Source organism: Diplotaxodon limnothrissa, linkage group LG2 (assembly GCF_057381915.1).
Source record: "Diplotaxodon limnothrissa isolate DT_005_m linkage group LG2, D_limnothrissa_male_GT1.1, whole genome shotgun sequence".
Classification (NCBI taxonomy): domain Eukaryota; kingdom Metazoa; phylum Chordata; class Actinopteri; order Cichliformes; family Cichlidae; genus Diplotaxodon; species Diplotaxodon limnothrissa.
In genome coordinates, this window is record NC_140597.1 from 40,086,672 (window position 1) to 40,101,549 (window position 14,878).

Below are 14,878 nucleotides of genomic sequence, written 5' to 3' on the forward strand. Positions count from 1 at the left end.
ACGTGGACAGAAAAACGCCCAATGCAACACCATCAGTCATGACTCCCCCAGAGCGCAGACCTCAGCATTATTGAAGCAGTGAGGGATCCTCTTGACAGAACAGAAGGCAGCAAATCTAAAGAAGAGTCTCCTTCAGGAATAACTATCCCTGATGACTACCATAAAGACATTTAAATAAAACTTAAATAAATGTCTGTTTCCCATTTTCCAGGCAAGACCTGCAAAGTCTTGCTGTACACACAAGATTAATTAATTAACTTCACAAATCACTTCTTTTTCCATGTAGCATTTATTTAAAAACACAAATATGTGTCACTGTATATCTAAACATTCACTTTTCACTGTACATTTTTTTCATTTCTAAAGAGTACATCTTCTTAGCATGATCAGAATTTACAGTGATGCCTTGTGATGATTTCTAATCATTGAAAGCTGCTTTGAAATGGAGCGGGGATAGCTTTTCATATACAAATACACATTTTACACATATGATGGCTGTTTAGTTGTGACCACCTAAACAAATCTGGTAATATCTCAGACACACAAACTAAAGAACAGGTTGCTGTGCATCAAACTCATTCTCCAATTCAAACCGCTGTTCTAGACAGTCGAAGAGAAATCTAATCAAAACGTATATTTTTAGCTTAGCTGATGCTCAACTTGATACTCAGAACCTCTTCAGTCATATTCATCTAATGTCATTAACACTTTACCAAAGGAGCATCTAACAAAATTACATGAACTCTAATCATAAATATAAAACTACATTTTCGAAATGGATAATATAATCTACAAGGAACACCTGAAGAAGAGACGCTGTTTAAACAGATGGAAATCATTTGTATGTTTGTTTTGTGGAAAATGTAAATCCTAATTTACGACTAAAATTTAAATATGTCTATGCAAAAATAACACAACATACGGTAGTTCACATCACATTACTGCTAGTGGAGGCCCTTACTTGGCAAAAACAAAGCAGAGATTCATTTCACTCCACTCGCTAAAACATTTTCTACACCTACTTCCCCTCTCTTCAACTGATGAGCACCACAGGCATAAAAAGAAAATCAGAAAATCACATTTGCTTTCATCTTCCCGTTTATGTCCCGTGAACATCCACCCTGCAGTCGTAGTTACAGCCACAGATTAAACAGGGGTTACTGTTTAAACAAACGTCTCTAACAGCAATGGTAGAAGAAAATATGCTCATGTATAAAAATATTCTCAACTAGCAGACTGAAAAACCAGCTTTGTACTAACATAGAGCTAGTAATCGATGTAAGAGTCGTTTTTAAATATAAATCTAAGATGAAATGAAAGAATAGCTGCGTGTAAACTTGGAAAAAAAGAAAAGTGAGGTCCCGTATCCTTTTTGGTGAACCACCAATGAAATTATTCGTGCTAAATATCTGAACTACAGACCAAGGCCTCGAAACCGCACGGTCTGTTCTCCTCACCCACAAAGAGAAACACTTTTCATCCAGTCATCAAAAAAATCTGGAAAGAGTAACACTGTAAACAAGCTTTGTGTGTGTTTATGTGTGTTTGTGTGTTTCGGAGGGGATCACTGCACCACACACATGGAGCTGCGAGGGGGGTTGACTGTCCTGGCTACAGTGTCCTGACTGTAGTTCACAATGTCCGCCTTCACCACGCGCTGAAAAAGATGGAAAGGTGTCTTTTTAGTTTGAAAGCTGCAACAAGAATTCCTTTGAAATACCAGAAACCTCCAGTTAGGCCACAGATTAAATTAAGCCTCGCCTATTAAAGAGTTAAACTGCTGAAAAGTGCGATAAACGACACTGTGAATGAGATCTTGAGAAACAGAAGTGTTTGCTTTCATGCAGCTTTGAATGAAAAGACTGATACGACTCTTATGTCTTGACTATAAATTCAAAGCCACAGCCAGCAGCAGACTAGCTTAATTTAGCCCAAAAACCATTATCAGGAGAAACATCTAATTTTAAAAACTCTGTATGTCCGTCTAAGCCATAGGTGTCAAACTCTGGCCCGTGGGCCAAATTTGGCCCGCAGCCTAATTACACTTGGCCCACGAAGCCATACCAAATTACTATCAGAGCTGGCCTACTGGTATTACACAGCTAAAATTTATATTGTTTAGTATTAAGCTTTGCTTGTTCCATATTCAGTTTTTCAGCAAAACGTGTTTGAGTCCATAAGAAGAGATTCATTCTTAAATCTGGAGGAATAAATATATTTCAATAAATATTAACGTTAGCCCGCGACTTTGTTCCAGTTTTGAATTTTGGCCCAATGTGTATCTGAGTTTGACACCCCTGGAGCGGTCCCATTACTGGCGGCAGGGTCATGCACAGACATACAGTGGGGCAAAAAAGTATTTAGTCAGCCACCGATTGTGCAAGTTCCCCCACCTAAAATGATGACAGAGGTCAGTAATTTGCACCAGAGGTACACTTCAACTGTGAGAGACAGAATGTGAAAGAAAAATCCATGAATCCACATGGTAGGATTTGTAAAGAATTTATTCGTAAATCAGGGTGGAAAATAAGTATTTGGTCAATAACAAAAATACAACTCAATACTTTGCAACATAACCTTTGTTGGCAATAACAGCGGTCAAACGTTTACTATAGGTCTTTACCAGGTTTGCACACACAGTAGCTGGTATTTTGGCCCATTCCTCCATGCAGATCTTCTCGAGAGCAGTGATGTTTTGGGGCTGTTGCCGAGCAACACGGACTTTCAACTCCCGCCACAGATTTTCTATGGGGTTGAGGTCTGGAGACTGGCTAGGCCACTCCAGGACTTTCAAATGCTTCTTACGGAGCCACTCCTTTGTTGCCCGGGCGGTGTGTTTTGGATCATTGTCATGTTGGAAGACCCAGCCTCGTTTCATCTTCAAAGTTCTCACTGATGGAAGGAGGTTTTGGCTCAAAATCTCACGATACATGGCCCCATTCATTCTGTCCTTAACACGGATCAGTCGTCCTGTCCCCTTGGCAGAAAAACAGCCCCATAGCATGATGTTTCCACCCCCATGCTTCACAGTAGGTATGGTGTTCTTGGGATGCAACTCAGTATTCTTCTTCCTCCAAACACGACGAGTTGAGTTTATACCAAAAAGTTCTACTTTGGTTTCATCTGACCACATGACATTCTCCCAATCCTCTGCTGTATCATCCATGTGCTCTCTGGCAAACTTCAGACGGGCCTGGACATGCACTGGCTTCAGCAGCGGAACACGTCTGGCACTGCGGGATTTGATTCCCTGCCGTTGTAGTGTGTTACTGATGGTGACCTTTGTTACTTTGGTCCCAGCTCTCTGCAGGTCATTCACCAGGTCCCCCCGTGTGGTTCTGGGATCTTTGCTCACCGTTCTCATGATCATTTTGACCCCACGGGATGAGATCTTGCGTGGAGCCCCAGATTGAGGGAGATTATCAGTGGTCTTGTATGTCTTCCATTTTCTGATGATTGCTCCCACAGTTGATTTTTTCACACCGAGCTGCTTGCCTATTGTAGATTCACCCTTCCCAGTCTGGTGCAGGTCTACAATACTTTTCCTGGTGTCCTTCGAAAGCTCTTTGGTCTTGGCCATGGCGGAGTTTGGAGTCTGACTGTTTGAGGCTGTGGACAGGTGTCTTTTATACAGATGATGAGTTCAAACAGGTGCCATTCATACAGGTAACGAGTGGGGGACAGAAAAGCTTCTTACAGAAGACGTTACAGGTCTGTGAGAGCCAGAGATTTTCCTTGTTTGAGGTGACCAAATACTTATTTTCCACCCTGATTTACGAATAAATTCTTTACAAATCCTACCATGTGGATTCATGGATTTTTTTTTCACATTCTGTCTCTCACAGTTGAAGTGTACCTCTGGTGCAAATTACTGACCTCTGTCATCATTTTAAGTGGGGGAACTTGCACAATCGGTGGCTGACTAAATACTTTTTTGCCCCACTGTAAGTTGTAAGGACCTTCTCATCTAGATGGCTGACTGAGATATCTCCCAAATTGTTTCTTTAACATTTCTTGACATGGGCTCAAAGTCCATGCTATGACTGAAGACATTGGTCAAAATGTTTGTGCACCCACGCCCTGAATCTGACAGGAAGCAGATGAAGGTCAGAATGGAGTCATATCTGTTTCATGGTTTTGAGGTTTTTCTCATTACATCACACACGGACAAAAACACACATAGCTTAGAATCCCAAAGTGGACTAAAAAAATAACACTACTACAGAGGACATGTATTTTTATTTGATTCACTACTTTGTAAATTTAAACTCTGAACCAAAACATAACCTCTATTACTAATAGTTGCTACAACTACAAATCTACGGGGATATATCTGTGTAACTGTAGAGACATACTTCCGGCTACTGAATCAAACATATTTTGCTTTGCTGGGCGTTCTCTTGACTAATTGGACCTTCATCCTGTGGGTAGTCCACCAGCTCAGCCTTCACAATCCTCTGAGCAGGTTCAGTGTATCGAGCAGTAGATGAGTGGAAGACAGGAAAAAGAATAGAAAAACAAAACAAAACAGAAAAACAGACAGTTATAAAATCATGAGAGAGCACACGTATGATGAGAGTTAAAAGCGACATTGAGCAAAGTAATGAGTGAATGAGAAAGAATAAATCAGGGAGTGCTAGAGATGAGGAAGAAAAGGAGTGTAGACAGCACACAGAGCTAAGCCAGTTTTCTAATTAAACACACGCTAAAACACACAAAGGAAAAAACCTTAGAACACTGAAAATCTAGTCTTTCATTATTGAGATCGATGCCATGTCAGTACACTTCATCCTAGTTTATGTCTGATGAGACATTTTAAATTGCTGGTTTGTCCAAACCCTAAAAATAATTCATTTATTCAATAGAAAAGGGCAGCTGGACCCTATGGTGATTAACCACCTTCGAGGAGCCCACATGGCTGAATACCAGGCCCTGGTTGGCTGCCTGATTAACGAGCTGCTGAAACCTGGTGTTGGAGTCGGTGAGTGATCCGTAACTTCGCTATCTGATCTTACAGACAGAGGACCATGACGGAGAAGCCTGCCAGGCAGATATAATACTGTCGGGGGTTGTGACCCTCATGTTCAGCTCTCTAAACCTGACAGCTGATAACGACACTTTGCTCGCCCATGGCTACACCCAGAGGCATGACCTGCTGAAAGCCTTCTCTCTGCACCAATTTCCATTTACAACACTGGTCTTTATGAAAATTTATGAACTGTTTCTTGCGTTTTGTTTTTGCTTTGACCAAGTAAAACACATTCCTCCACACCAACCTGCAGAAATCGACAAACACTTTGGACTACTGCGCTGACAAAACATCTGAAAATACCAGCTATGAGAGATTCTGAGCAAACCAACAGACTGAGAAAATAATTATTTGATTAGATTCTTAATTCTTAGATTATTCATAATCAATCAGAACCTCAGATCACAACACATACAGTATCCACTAGATATGTAAATTTCTGGAATGTACCTTTAACTCAGTGGTTTTATAGGAAGTTTAATAAATGTTAAGTAGTTTCTTTTGCTTATACAATATATGTTTTCTTCCCTGTAGAGCTGTGCTGTGTTTTGTGTTTCTGACAACTACTCATCCCTTCTTTATGAGTGGACAGTGGATCTAGCCACCCACCCAGCTTGATTAGCCTGGATTAAAGCACTTTGCTTTACTGACAGAACTATGAAGGGAGGGGGTTAAATGCAAAAGCAGATGGACAGCTACATTAGTCTGTGGTCATTTTCACTTAGTCAGAAGCGGTGTTGGCTGATTGGAGCAGAGCTTGAGAATTTGGCCACTCTTTCACCTACAAGCTCTCCCTTCTCTGGGGTCCTGACCTCTCTGTAGCCCCTCAGGCTCATCAACCACTAGCCAGCCAGTGTGGCTCCAGCCGGTCATATCACACTCAGGATTAATGCCTCTGGGGGAGGTGACCTTGTAAATCCTACAGCTGCCACTATTGGGCATCATGGACTGGCTGGCAAGCCGAGGCTCCGTTTTGTCAAAAAAAACAAAAACAGTGGGAGATAAAACTAATAAATCAGCCAGCCACTCCTAACCTTCTCACCCCAACAACTGCCTACCTTTAACCTCTGACTTCACGCATTAATGTGGTCAATGTGGGTCTATTTACAGATGGGCAGTGTCAGTGGCAGGTATACCATCACAGGAGGCAGACGTAGCAAAATCATGTTTACACAGCAAAAAGTCCTATACAGTGTGTGGTGACCTCCATTGACCTAACGCACTCCCCGTGACCTCGCTTAAGTTCAGGCATAACATTGCACATAGGTGACTGGTGAAGTACTGATGAGACTAAGAGCAAATTATCCATATACGATTAGAAGAACGTTGCATACACAACCTTGATGCTAAACCTTGATGCTGTCACGGCTCACCTGTGACTGCTCTAGCTCTGCTTTGTTTAGTTTTACACCCAGAATCTCAGCAGCCAATCTCTGAAAACAAAGGTACACCTGGAATAAGAAATTCAGAGAAAAATAACACAAGGTGAATCCAATGAAAGCCACTTCCAATTTATTTTCTGACCTACTGAAAATTGGCTGGTACTAACCGAGTCCCCTGTCTTGGCCGATACGAACTGACTGATGAGGCCGTTCTCTTGGCAGAAGCGCTGGTGTTTATCAGACTTCACTGTCCTCATGTGCTCCAGGTCGACTGTGGACAAAACACAGCGAAGACGTGAGAAAAATTACAAGAGACAGACAGATGGATTTATGCGATGGTTACACAGCACTCTCACAGGTTTAACTGTTAAATATCAGAGCATAAACAAAAAAGATAACTGTTTACACTTGCGTTAAGATAGAAGAGGTCTGCCTAGTGTATGAGGATGGCACGCACAGAGGCATGTAAAAACAAAGCGTAATTCAATTGTTATGTTGCTTTCAAAACCCAGCTGCATAGACTGATCGTCGTTAGCTTTCAATTTATGGATGGAGTCATTGAGAGTGGAAATGATCTCCTTCCATTCCCAGCTGGTATTGAAGCTGGATGCGGCACATTCCTCAGCGTTAAGCCGAGTACAGTTGCACCCTGAAGCCACAAACCTGTATTTGACCCGAAACAGACAAACCAGCCCAGCTGTGGAGAAATACTTAAGAAACAATACATGAATGACCAAAGACTTGAGGCTACAATCACAGTGAGAGTGTAGACAGAGAAAGACGTTTGACTTATGAGCTCACCGGGATGTTAAGGTGGGTGCAAGGGCCCGAGATCTGGGACTGTCACCTACACAGTGATTTACTGTGAGCACACAATGACAGCACCTTCCTTTTTTTCACTATTGTAGTGATGTCCCTGTCCATTCGACTCCTGTATAGTGATACTGGGCGCTTTGCTTCTCTCCTTCCTCACTATGGGGTCATGCTGGGGTCGATAAGGAAGGTCACCCAGGGGTCTTGTTGCTGAAAACATTATCTTGGTTCTTTATTTCTGGCTTTGTGCAGGAAGGTGGCCACGCCCGGTATCTGGTGCATGCATGTCTATGTTAGCTGGAAGAGGTCAGGCTACTGTACGGTTTTGCATTTCTCTCACCCCCCCTCGAGTTTTAGTCTTTGTGTGAGGCTTCATTGAAGTTGTCAGGATTTACCCTGTTCTCATGCCCCTTAGTGTGCATGTGTGTGTCTGTGTGTGACAGGGAAGAAGGGAGGTGTGGATAAAGCCAGAAGCAGAGAGAGAGAGGGAAATGTAAACACTGCACTAATCCTGTATTATTAATATCTGAGCCTCATGGCATATGACCTAAAAATGCTAAAGGCCAAAAAAATACATTTAGAAAGAATCATTTTAGGCTAACAGGAATATTAGCATCGTCATAAGTGACATATAAACACAAACCTTTCTGGGCAAGGGCAGACTCTTTTACAGCTACTCAATGTCCAGGGCAGACTGTCATGTCTCTCCCTGTACATAAACAGAGCTGTCTCATAGGCGTCAGCAGGTTATTAATTCCAGTCATTTACAGCCAAGGTACCCAGCATGCTACTAGAAGTAAACACTACTAATCCTTTGGATCCTGCACACTTGGGAGAGGCTATCAATCATGTGTCACAGTCAGATTAACCAACATTAACACAGTGGCTCAGAAGCTGTGGAAGACACGTTACTGTTAAGTAAAGAAAAAGGTGTGCAAATTTGGGAGGCTTCTTAATTTGGCCTGTGGGTGTGCGCGTCAAGCCAATGTGAAAACTGGAAGTGAGTAGCTGCTAAGAAAATTCAGAAAACAGCACAGACGCATGTCTGGAAACTTCAGGTTTGCTTACATGCAAATTAAAATTTCTGACAAAGCACCAAAAGACTAATCTGTAAAGTATTAGAATTGTCATTAATGTGGAAACACAAATAAAGGCACTTCATGTCTTTTGAAGCCAAATGATTGTATCTTAAGTGCCAGAAATCTATTGTGAAGTGCCAGTTAAAGTGTACAGGCAGCAGATTTACTACTTACAACCTAATGTCTGCCTGGGCTGCTTGGGCACATTAGCATGAATGGTGTGTATGTGTAAGTTTGGTGATGGAGTTTTTATTATGAATGAATGATGAATTTTTATGAATTATTATGTCTATTTTTTATGCTTAAGGACAACAGATGGAAATTAGCCCTTGGCTATAATCTGGTATGTTTACATTCATGTAATTTTTTTTACATTTATGTTCATTAACATGCACTGTCCTAAATAAAATAAATAAATAAACAGCATGAGCACTGCATTTTGTCTAACTATTGTAGAATTGTAGATGTTTTTATATTTTTATCTGAAAATAACTCTTTAAGACGTTTTTTCAATAACTTTTAGATATTTAGATTAATAAATGTTTAAATTTAGATATCAAATTTAGATAAAAACACATGCTGCAATTATTCCATTTTGTTTGACTAACACCAGTGAGATCAGTCACTGTAGCTCTGAAAGCAAAATGGTACGCCTTTTGGTTTTAGAATATGATTGGAGCTGCTAAACAGTTTGGCTCCACCATTGTTGTACTTTTTGATTTATAATTCGCTTGGTTTTTTTAAATGTTGGCCATGTTAGCACCTGTACCCTTTTATTACTCTCTACCAGGGGTGGGCAACTCCTCGAGGTCCGGTGTCCTGCAGGTTTTAGATCTCACCCTGGGTCAACACACCTGAATCACATGATTAGTTCGTTACCAGGCCTCTGGAGAACTTCAGGACATGTTGAGGAGCTAATTTAGCCTTTTTTTTTTCGTGTCCCGTTTGTTCTGACACAAGCTGTTGGGGAGTTATATAATATTTTTAACCAGTTTATGAAAGAGGGTCCAAAACCAAATTTATGTAAAGTTGCAAATAGAAATTTCCAGTTAACTCTGTCAAATGCTTTTTCTGCATCTAGAGATAATATTATGGTTTCGATGTTTTTATTGTATGAGTAGTCTATTAAATTAAGTAATCTACGAGTGTTTGTTGAGGAGTGCTGACCTTTTATGAAACCAGTTTGGTCAGGATGAATTAAGAGGGGGGTTATTTTCTCTAATCTCTTAGAGAGAGCTTTACAGATTATTTTAAGATCTACATTAATAAGGGATATTGGACGATAGCTTGAAGGAAATACAGGGTCTTTGCCTGGTTTTTGTAAGAGACTGATATTTGCAGAGTTCATATTTGGTGGTAGTCTACCATTTTCTTTGATTTCCTGCAACATCCTGTGAAAAACTGGTGCCAGAATTGTCCAGAATTCTTTGTAAAAATCTGTTGGAAAACCGTCTGGACCAGGAGCATTATTATTGGGCATATGTCTGTGAAGGTTCTCAGTCATCCAGGTCATCGTAGTCAAAGGAGCTTGCAAAGAAAACTGGACTTCTTTAAGTTACTTGAAGACGTTTCACCTCTCATCCGAGAAGCTTCTTCAGTTCTAAGGTCAAATGGTGGAGAGTCCCAGATATAAACCTAGTGGGAGTTTCTCCCCACAGAGGGACAAAAGGACCCCTGATGATCCTCTAATCGCCTGAGCCAAGGTGTGAAACTGGGTGTGGGCCCCAATCAGCCAGAGTTTCGGGTGTGTTCATTGTGAAACCTGGCCCCACCTTATCATGCGAATTCCTGAGGTCAGATGGCCCAGGGTGTGAGTGGGCGTTAAGGCGTCTGGGGAGGGATCTCAAAACTGGATTATAGATGGCAGAGAGTTGGTGTCGTAAACCCCGCCTCTGTTCAAAGATGGTCACTCACAGTGGACATAGATGCTTCTTTCACTCCTCTTTCAAACCATCTGTCATCTCTGTCCAAAATGTGAACATTGGCATCCTCGAAAGAGTGACCTTTGACCTTTAGATGCAGATGGACTGCTGAGTCTTGTCCTGTGGAGGTGGCTCTTCTATGTTGTGCCATGCGCTTGTGAAGTGGCTGTTTGGTCTCTCCAATGTAGAGGTCTGGGCATTCCTCGCTGCACTGTACAGCATACACCACATTGTTATGTCTGTGTTTTGGCGTTATTTGTCTTTCGGGTGAACCAGTTTCTGTCTGAGCGTGTTGCTGGGTCTGAAATACACCGGGATGTCGTGCTTGGAGAAAACTCTCCTGAGTTTTTCTGATACACCGGCTACATAGGGGATGACAATGTTGTTGCGTCTGTCCTTCTTATCCTCCCTCGCTGGTGTCTGGTCTTCTTTTCTGTGCCTCTTTGCTGACTTTAAGAACGCCCATTTAGGATAGCCGCACGTTTTGAGTGCTTCCTTTACGTGTGTGTTCCTTCTTTTTTCCTTCAGGCTTAGAGGGAACATGTTCTGCCCGGTGGTGTAGGGTCCTGATTACTCCAAGTTTGTGTTCCAAAGGGTGATGGGAGTCAAAGAGGAGGTACTGGCACAACACAGAAGAGCCACCTCCACAGGACAAGACTCAGCAGTCCATCTGCATCTTAAGGATAAAGGACACTCTTTCGAGGATGCCAATGTTCACATTTTGGACAGAGATGACAGATGGTTTGAAAGAGGAGTGAAAGAAGCCATCTATGTCCACTGTGAGCAACCATCTTTGAACAGAGGCGGGGGTTTACGACACCAACTCTCTGCCATCTATAATCCAGTTTTGAGATCCCTTCCCAGACGCCTTAACCCCCACTCACACCCTGGGCCATCTGACCTCAGGAATTCGCATGATAAGGTGGGGCCAGGTTTCACAATGAGCTCACCCGAAACTCTGGCTGATTGGGACCCACGCCCAGTTTCACACCTTGGTTCAGGCGATTAGAGGATCATCAGGGGGTCCTTTTGTCCCTCTGTGGGGGGAAACTCCCACTAGGTTTATATCTGGGACTCTCCACCGTTTGACCTTAGAACTGAAGAAGCTTCTCGGATGAGAGGTGAAACGTCTTCAAGTAACTTAAAGAAGTCCAGACGCTTTTCTTTGCAAGCTCCTTTGATTATTGGGCATACTTATCAAAGCTTCCTGGAGTTCACCTGGCGTCAGTGGTGAATCCAGTGCCATTGCTTGGGTGTCTAATAATTTTGGAAGAGTTATGTTGTCGAGAAATTGATCAATTTCGTTTTTAGATGGGTTTATTTGTGGTGTATATAAAGTTTCATAGAAATCCCAAAAAATTTTGTTTATTTTTTTAGGATCGTATATTGTATTCCCAGATAAATCTTTAACAGCACATATAGTTGTTTTTTCCTTATTGATTTTTAACTGGTTAGCAAGTGGTAATATTAACATAATATACATTATGATAGATAAGCAAACAAGGTAACCCTAAATTCTGTATATGGTAGTAGTGGTTCATGGCTCCTTTAAGTCACAAAATAATACTGTAGGGTAAAGGACCCACTTTCCCACACAAAATAATTTTTCAGCATCTGTCTGTGTAGACTGAATACAAGACTAATCCCACAGTTTTAGTGTTTTGCTCCATTTTTCTCCCTAATGTACCCATTTCTACTTATCAGGTCAAAAGAATCTTTCTCCAATGATCTGGTTTACCTCTGTTTCTGTCAAACTGTACATCAGCTTAACAACCCCGAGGAAGTGACTGCAAACACGAAATAAACTGTTTAGGCCTCCGAGAGCATAGAGATAGCGAGTGGATCATTACTCGTCAAGAGCGATGGCTCTCCCTCGCTGTGGTCACCATCAGTGTTTATTTAAAAGGTCTGCCTGTCATTGGGGTGAATTACAAGACAACAGTTAGAGATTAATATCTGGGGGATAAATTAGGCTTTTACCGTAAATAATTGGTTTGTTATTGCAGTGACCTATTAAATGGGAACACAACCAAATGAGAAGAAAATATGGATGTTCCCCTCCACAATTTAGTGTCTATGTGGATGTCAGCTTTCCTCCTTCATGGAAAGAATCCACTCACTGGCAGACCTGATCATCCTGAAACCAGACAGGCTTGGCGGGGTTTTTTATGTCACTTAAAAACTTGAAATTAGTAAGGAGGTTGGATTTTGTTTGGATGGATCTGCCCAGAGAATGCTTTTAAAGGAGTACCATTTGCTCTGTCACCTTCCCTGAAAGGACAATCACACATTAACTGCCAATGAAACGAAGAAACTGAAAAGCCATTAGTGATGAATCAATATCGTCTTTACTGCTTTGAGTGACTTAAAACTAGAGTTTGTTTTTAGCACAGACCGCAGCTCTACTGGCACACTTGCACTTTCACATACACTGCTTACAACATCCCCATGGCTGGGACTGGAGCCAGGCTGAGATCTCGAAGCTTATCCAGCAGATCATCGTGGCAGTTGGCTATTGAATAATGGCTTGCTGTAGCAGTGTCTGGTGGTTCTTTCTGCATTGAATTATAAGTACCCTTTGAGTCAGTAATAAAGCACAAATAGGTGTATTGTGAAAATGTTGTGAAGTCATGTTGAAGAAAACACAGCAACCTGCTGTAGCAGAGCATTTTGTACACACTGCTCCAATAACAACCGAACAAGATCAAATTCAGTAAAAGACTCAAAAGCATGATACCAATAATCATGTAAACATAATTTGTGCAACTTTTGAAGGAAGAAATAATATGCTCATCTACCTAAAGGCATAACCCCCTTCTTACTTATAACAGTGGAGCTAATTTATAAGAAAAGTATATTTTGTAGTAATACAGCAAGATGATCTAAAGACTTTCTGCCACTGAATTCTATACAACTGCAAGTCTTTTTAAAAATAGAAAGACAATGATCAACCAGCCAGGGGCTTGTACTGGCTGATTTTCAGTGTGTTCAGCACACACTGGCCGTCCAGTCTCACATATACCTCAGACGATTATAAGTCGGTCTGAGACACTTACATCACCTCCCCAGTTTGAAGAAAGTGACAAAGGGAAAATGGTAAAACTAAAACTAGCCAGAGCTTACAGCCACCCACAATCCACCAGCCACAGTATGGGCAGAGAAAAGACCGAAGCAGTAAGGAGAAAAATTATCAAGATGAGTGAAAAAGAAAAAAAGGGTCAATGTCCTGTTATCTGGTGATTATATAAACATACTGAAAAATGATGTAAGCAGCTGACATTTGTTTTGTTGTACAACTCTATTGCATCTTTGGTAAGGTAAATTATGTCTGCTGGTGGTTGCAGGTTAAGTGCCAGTAAACGTGGTTTGTATTCACTTGTTTAAGTGAAAAAAGATCCTGTAACTTGCTAAAGTTTAGGGAAAAATGAATAATTGCTTTTATTATAATTTTTTATTAGTTAATTTTTGTCTGTATATGCTGTCAGTTACCATCCTTTGAAAGAAAATCAGAACCAGAAATTATAATGAGCCAAGAAAATTACAATTAGTGCATCTCGTCGTCATCCCCTGTTCGCCTTTGCAAAGAATGCAGATTTAAGGTTTTCAATTAAACAGACCCACAAGCTACCTCCATCTTTCATATACGGTCTGGCTTCATTTGCAACAGCTTAAGTTATTAGCACAGTGTAGTCACACATTGCAAGACATTAGGTCAGTTTGATTGCTTTTTTGTCCCATAATAGTAAGTTTTGCCTGATAATTGTCACACATTATAATATGTGACTTTAGCTGGTTTAACATGATACTGTTAAGTACCAGATCTCCTTCAAAACAACTTTGGTAACTTCAACCACCCCAAGCAAAGTTTTTTCCTCTTTTAAACCATCACTTTGCCAATGAGAATACACACCAGACCACAAAGGTTACTGGGCAAGTACCTTCAAGAGACACTGTATGGTTATTGTCACTGTACCCAAATGTGAACAATGTGATAATTCAAGGAGGGATTCCTTGATTGTTGGAGTTCACCGACACATGCTGCCAAGGCAAAACAATCACCTAAAAGGTCTGTGTTGGCTAACCAGCCTGAAATCCTACACTACACTGTCTAATCCTCTCAGGCCTTTTTAAAACCACGCTGTGATAACAGAGACACCTACTTACTGTTTGCCTCAGCCGGCTGCTGGGGACCAATTGGAACAGTTTATCCAGCGAGAAACAGCCAGAGAATAAGCTTGGCATAACACAGTTAATTGGCGACGGCCTCGTTTTAAACCAAACACCAGTCGTGTGTTGGGGAGCATGAGGGCCGAATGTGTGAACTGTGAGTGCGTGTCTATGTATCTGTGTGTGGTAATAATGGCCAGGCATGCGTGTGTTTTCAGAGACTTGGGGCTCTGAGGGGTCATATCCCATTAAGTGAAAGTTACAGGACTGAGCCTAATCAACCCCAGGGGAGAACCTATTACTTCCAACATTACCTCACGCTATGGCTTTAAGACCCTGTTAAAAGGATTTGCCTCAGCTTACCCTCGCTGACCATGAATCGATTCAGACTGTATAGTGAGGGCAAGAAATATCAAACCGAGTCCAGATCCTAATGAAATGACTTACAACTGTCTGGGCAAATTGTTCTCCATGCACCACTAACTT

The 14,878-nt window shown here is 41.4% G+C and overlaps 1 protein-coding gene across 2 annotated transcripts in view; it reads right to left on the minus strand.

Moving 5' to 3' along the window:
- Positions 1-1,509: 1,509 nt before the first annotated feature.
- rab28 (RAB28, member RAS oncogene family) overlaps positions 1,510-14,878 on the minus strand; it is a 34,076-nt gene continuing 20,707 nt past the window's right edge. The window contains exons 5-7 of one of the 2 annotated variants that reach the window (XM_085373598.1): positions 6,579-6,682; positions 6,403-6,480; positions 1,510-1,657 (exon numbers count right to left, since the gene is read on the minus strand). In XM_085373598.1, the coding sequence (XP_085229724.1) occupies positions 1,565-1,657; positions 6,403-6,480; positions 6,579-6,682 (275 nt within the window). In that variant the 3' untranslated portion in view covers positions 1,510-1,564. Of the gene's footprint in view, positions 1,658-4,361; positions 4,458-6,402; positions 6,481-6,578; positions 6,683-14,878 lie in introns of those variants that run through there. The other variant, XM_085373605.1, reaches the window with a different exon arrangement.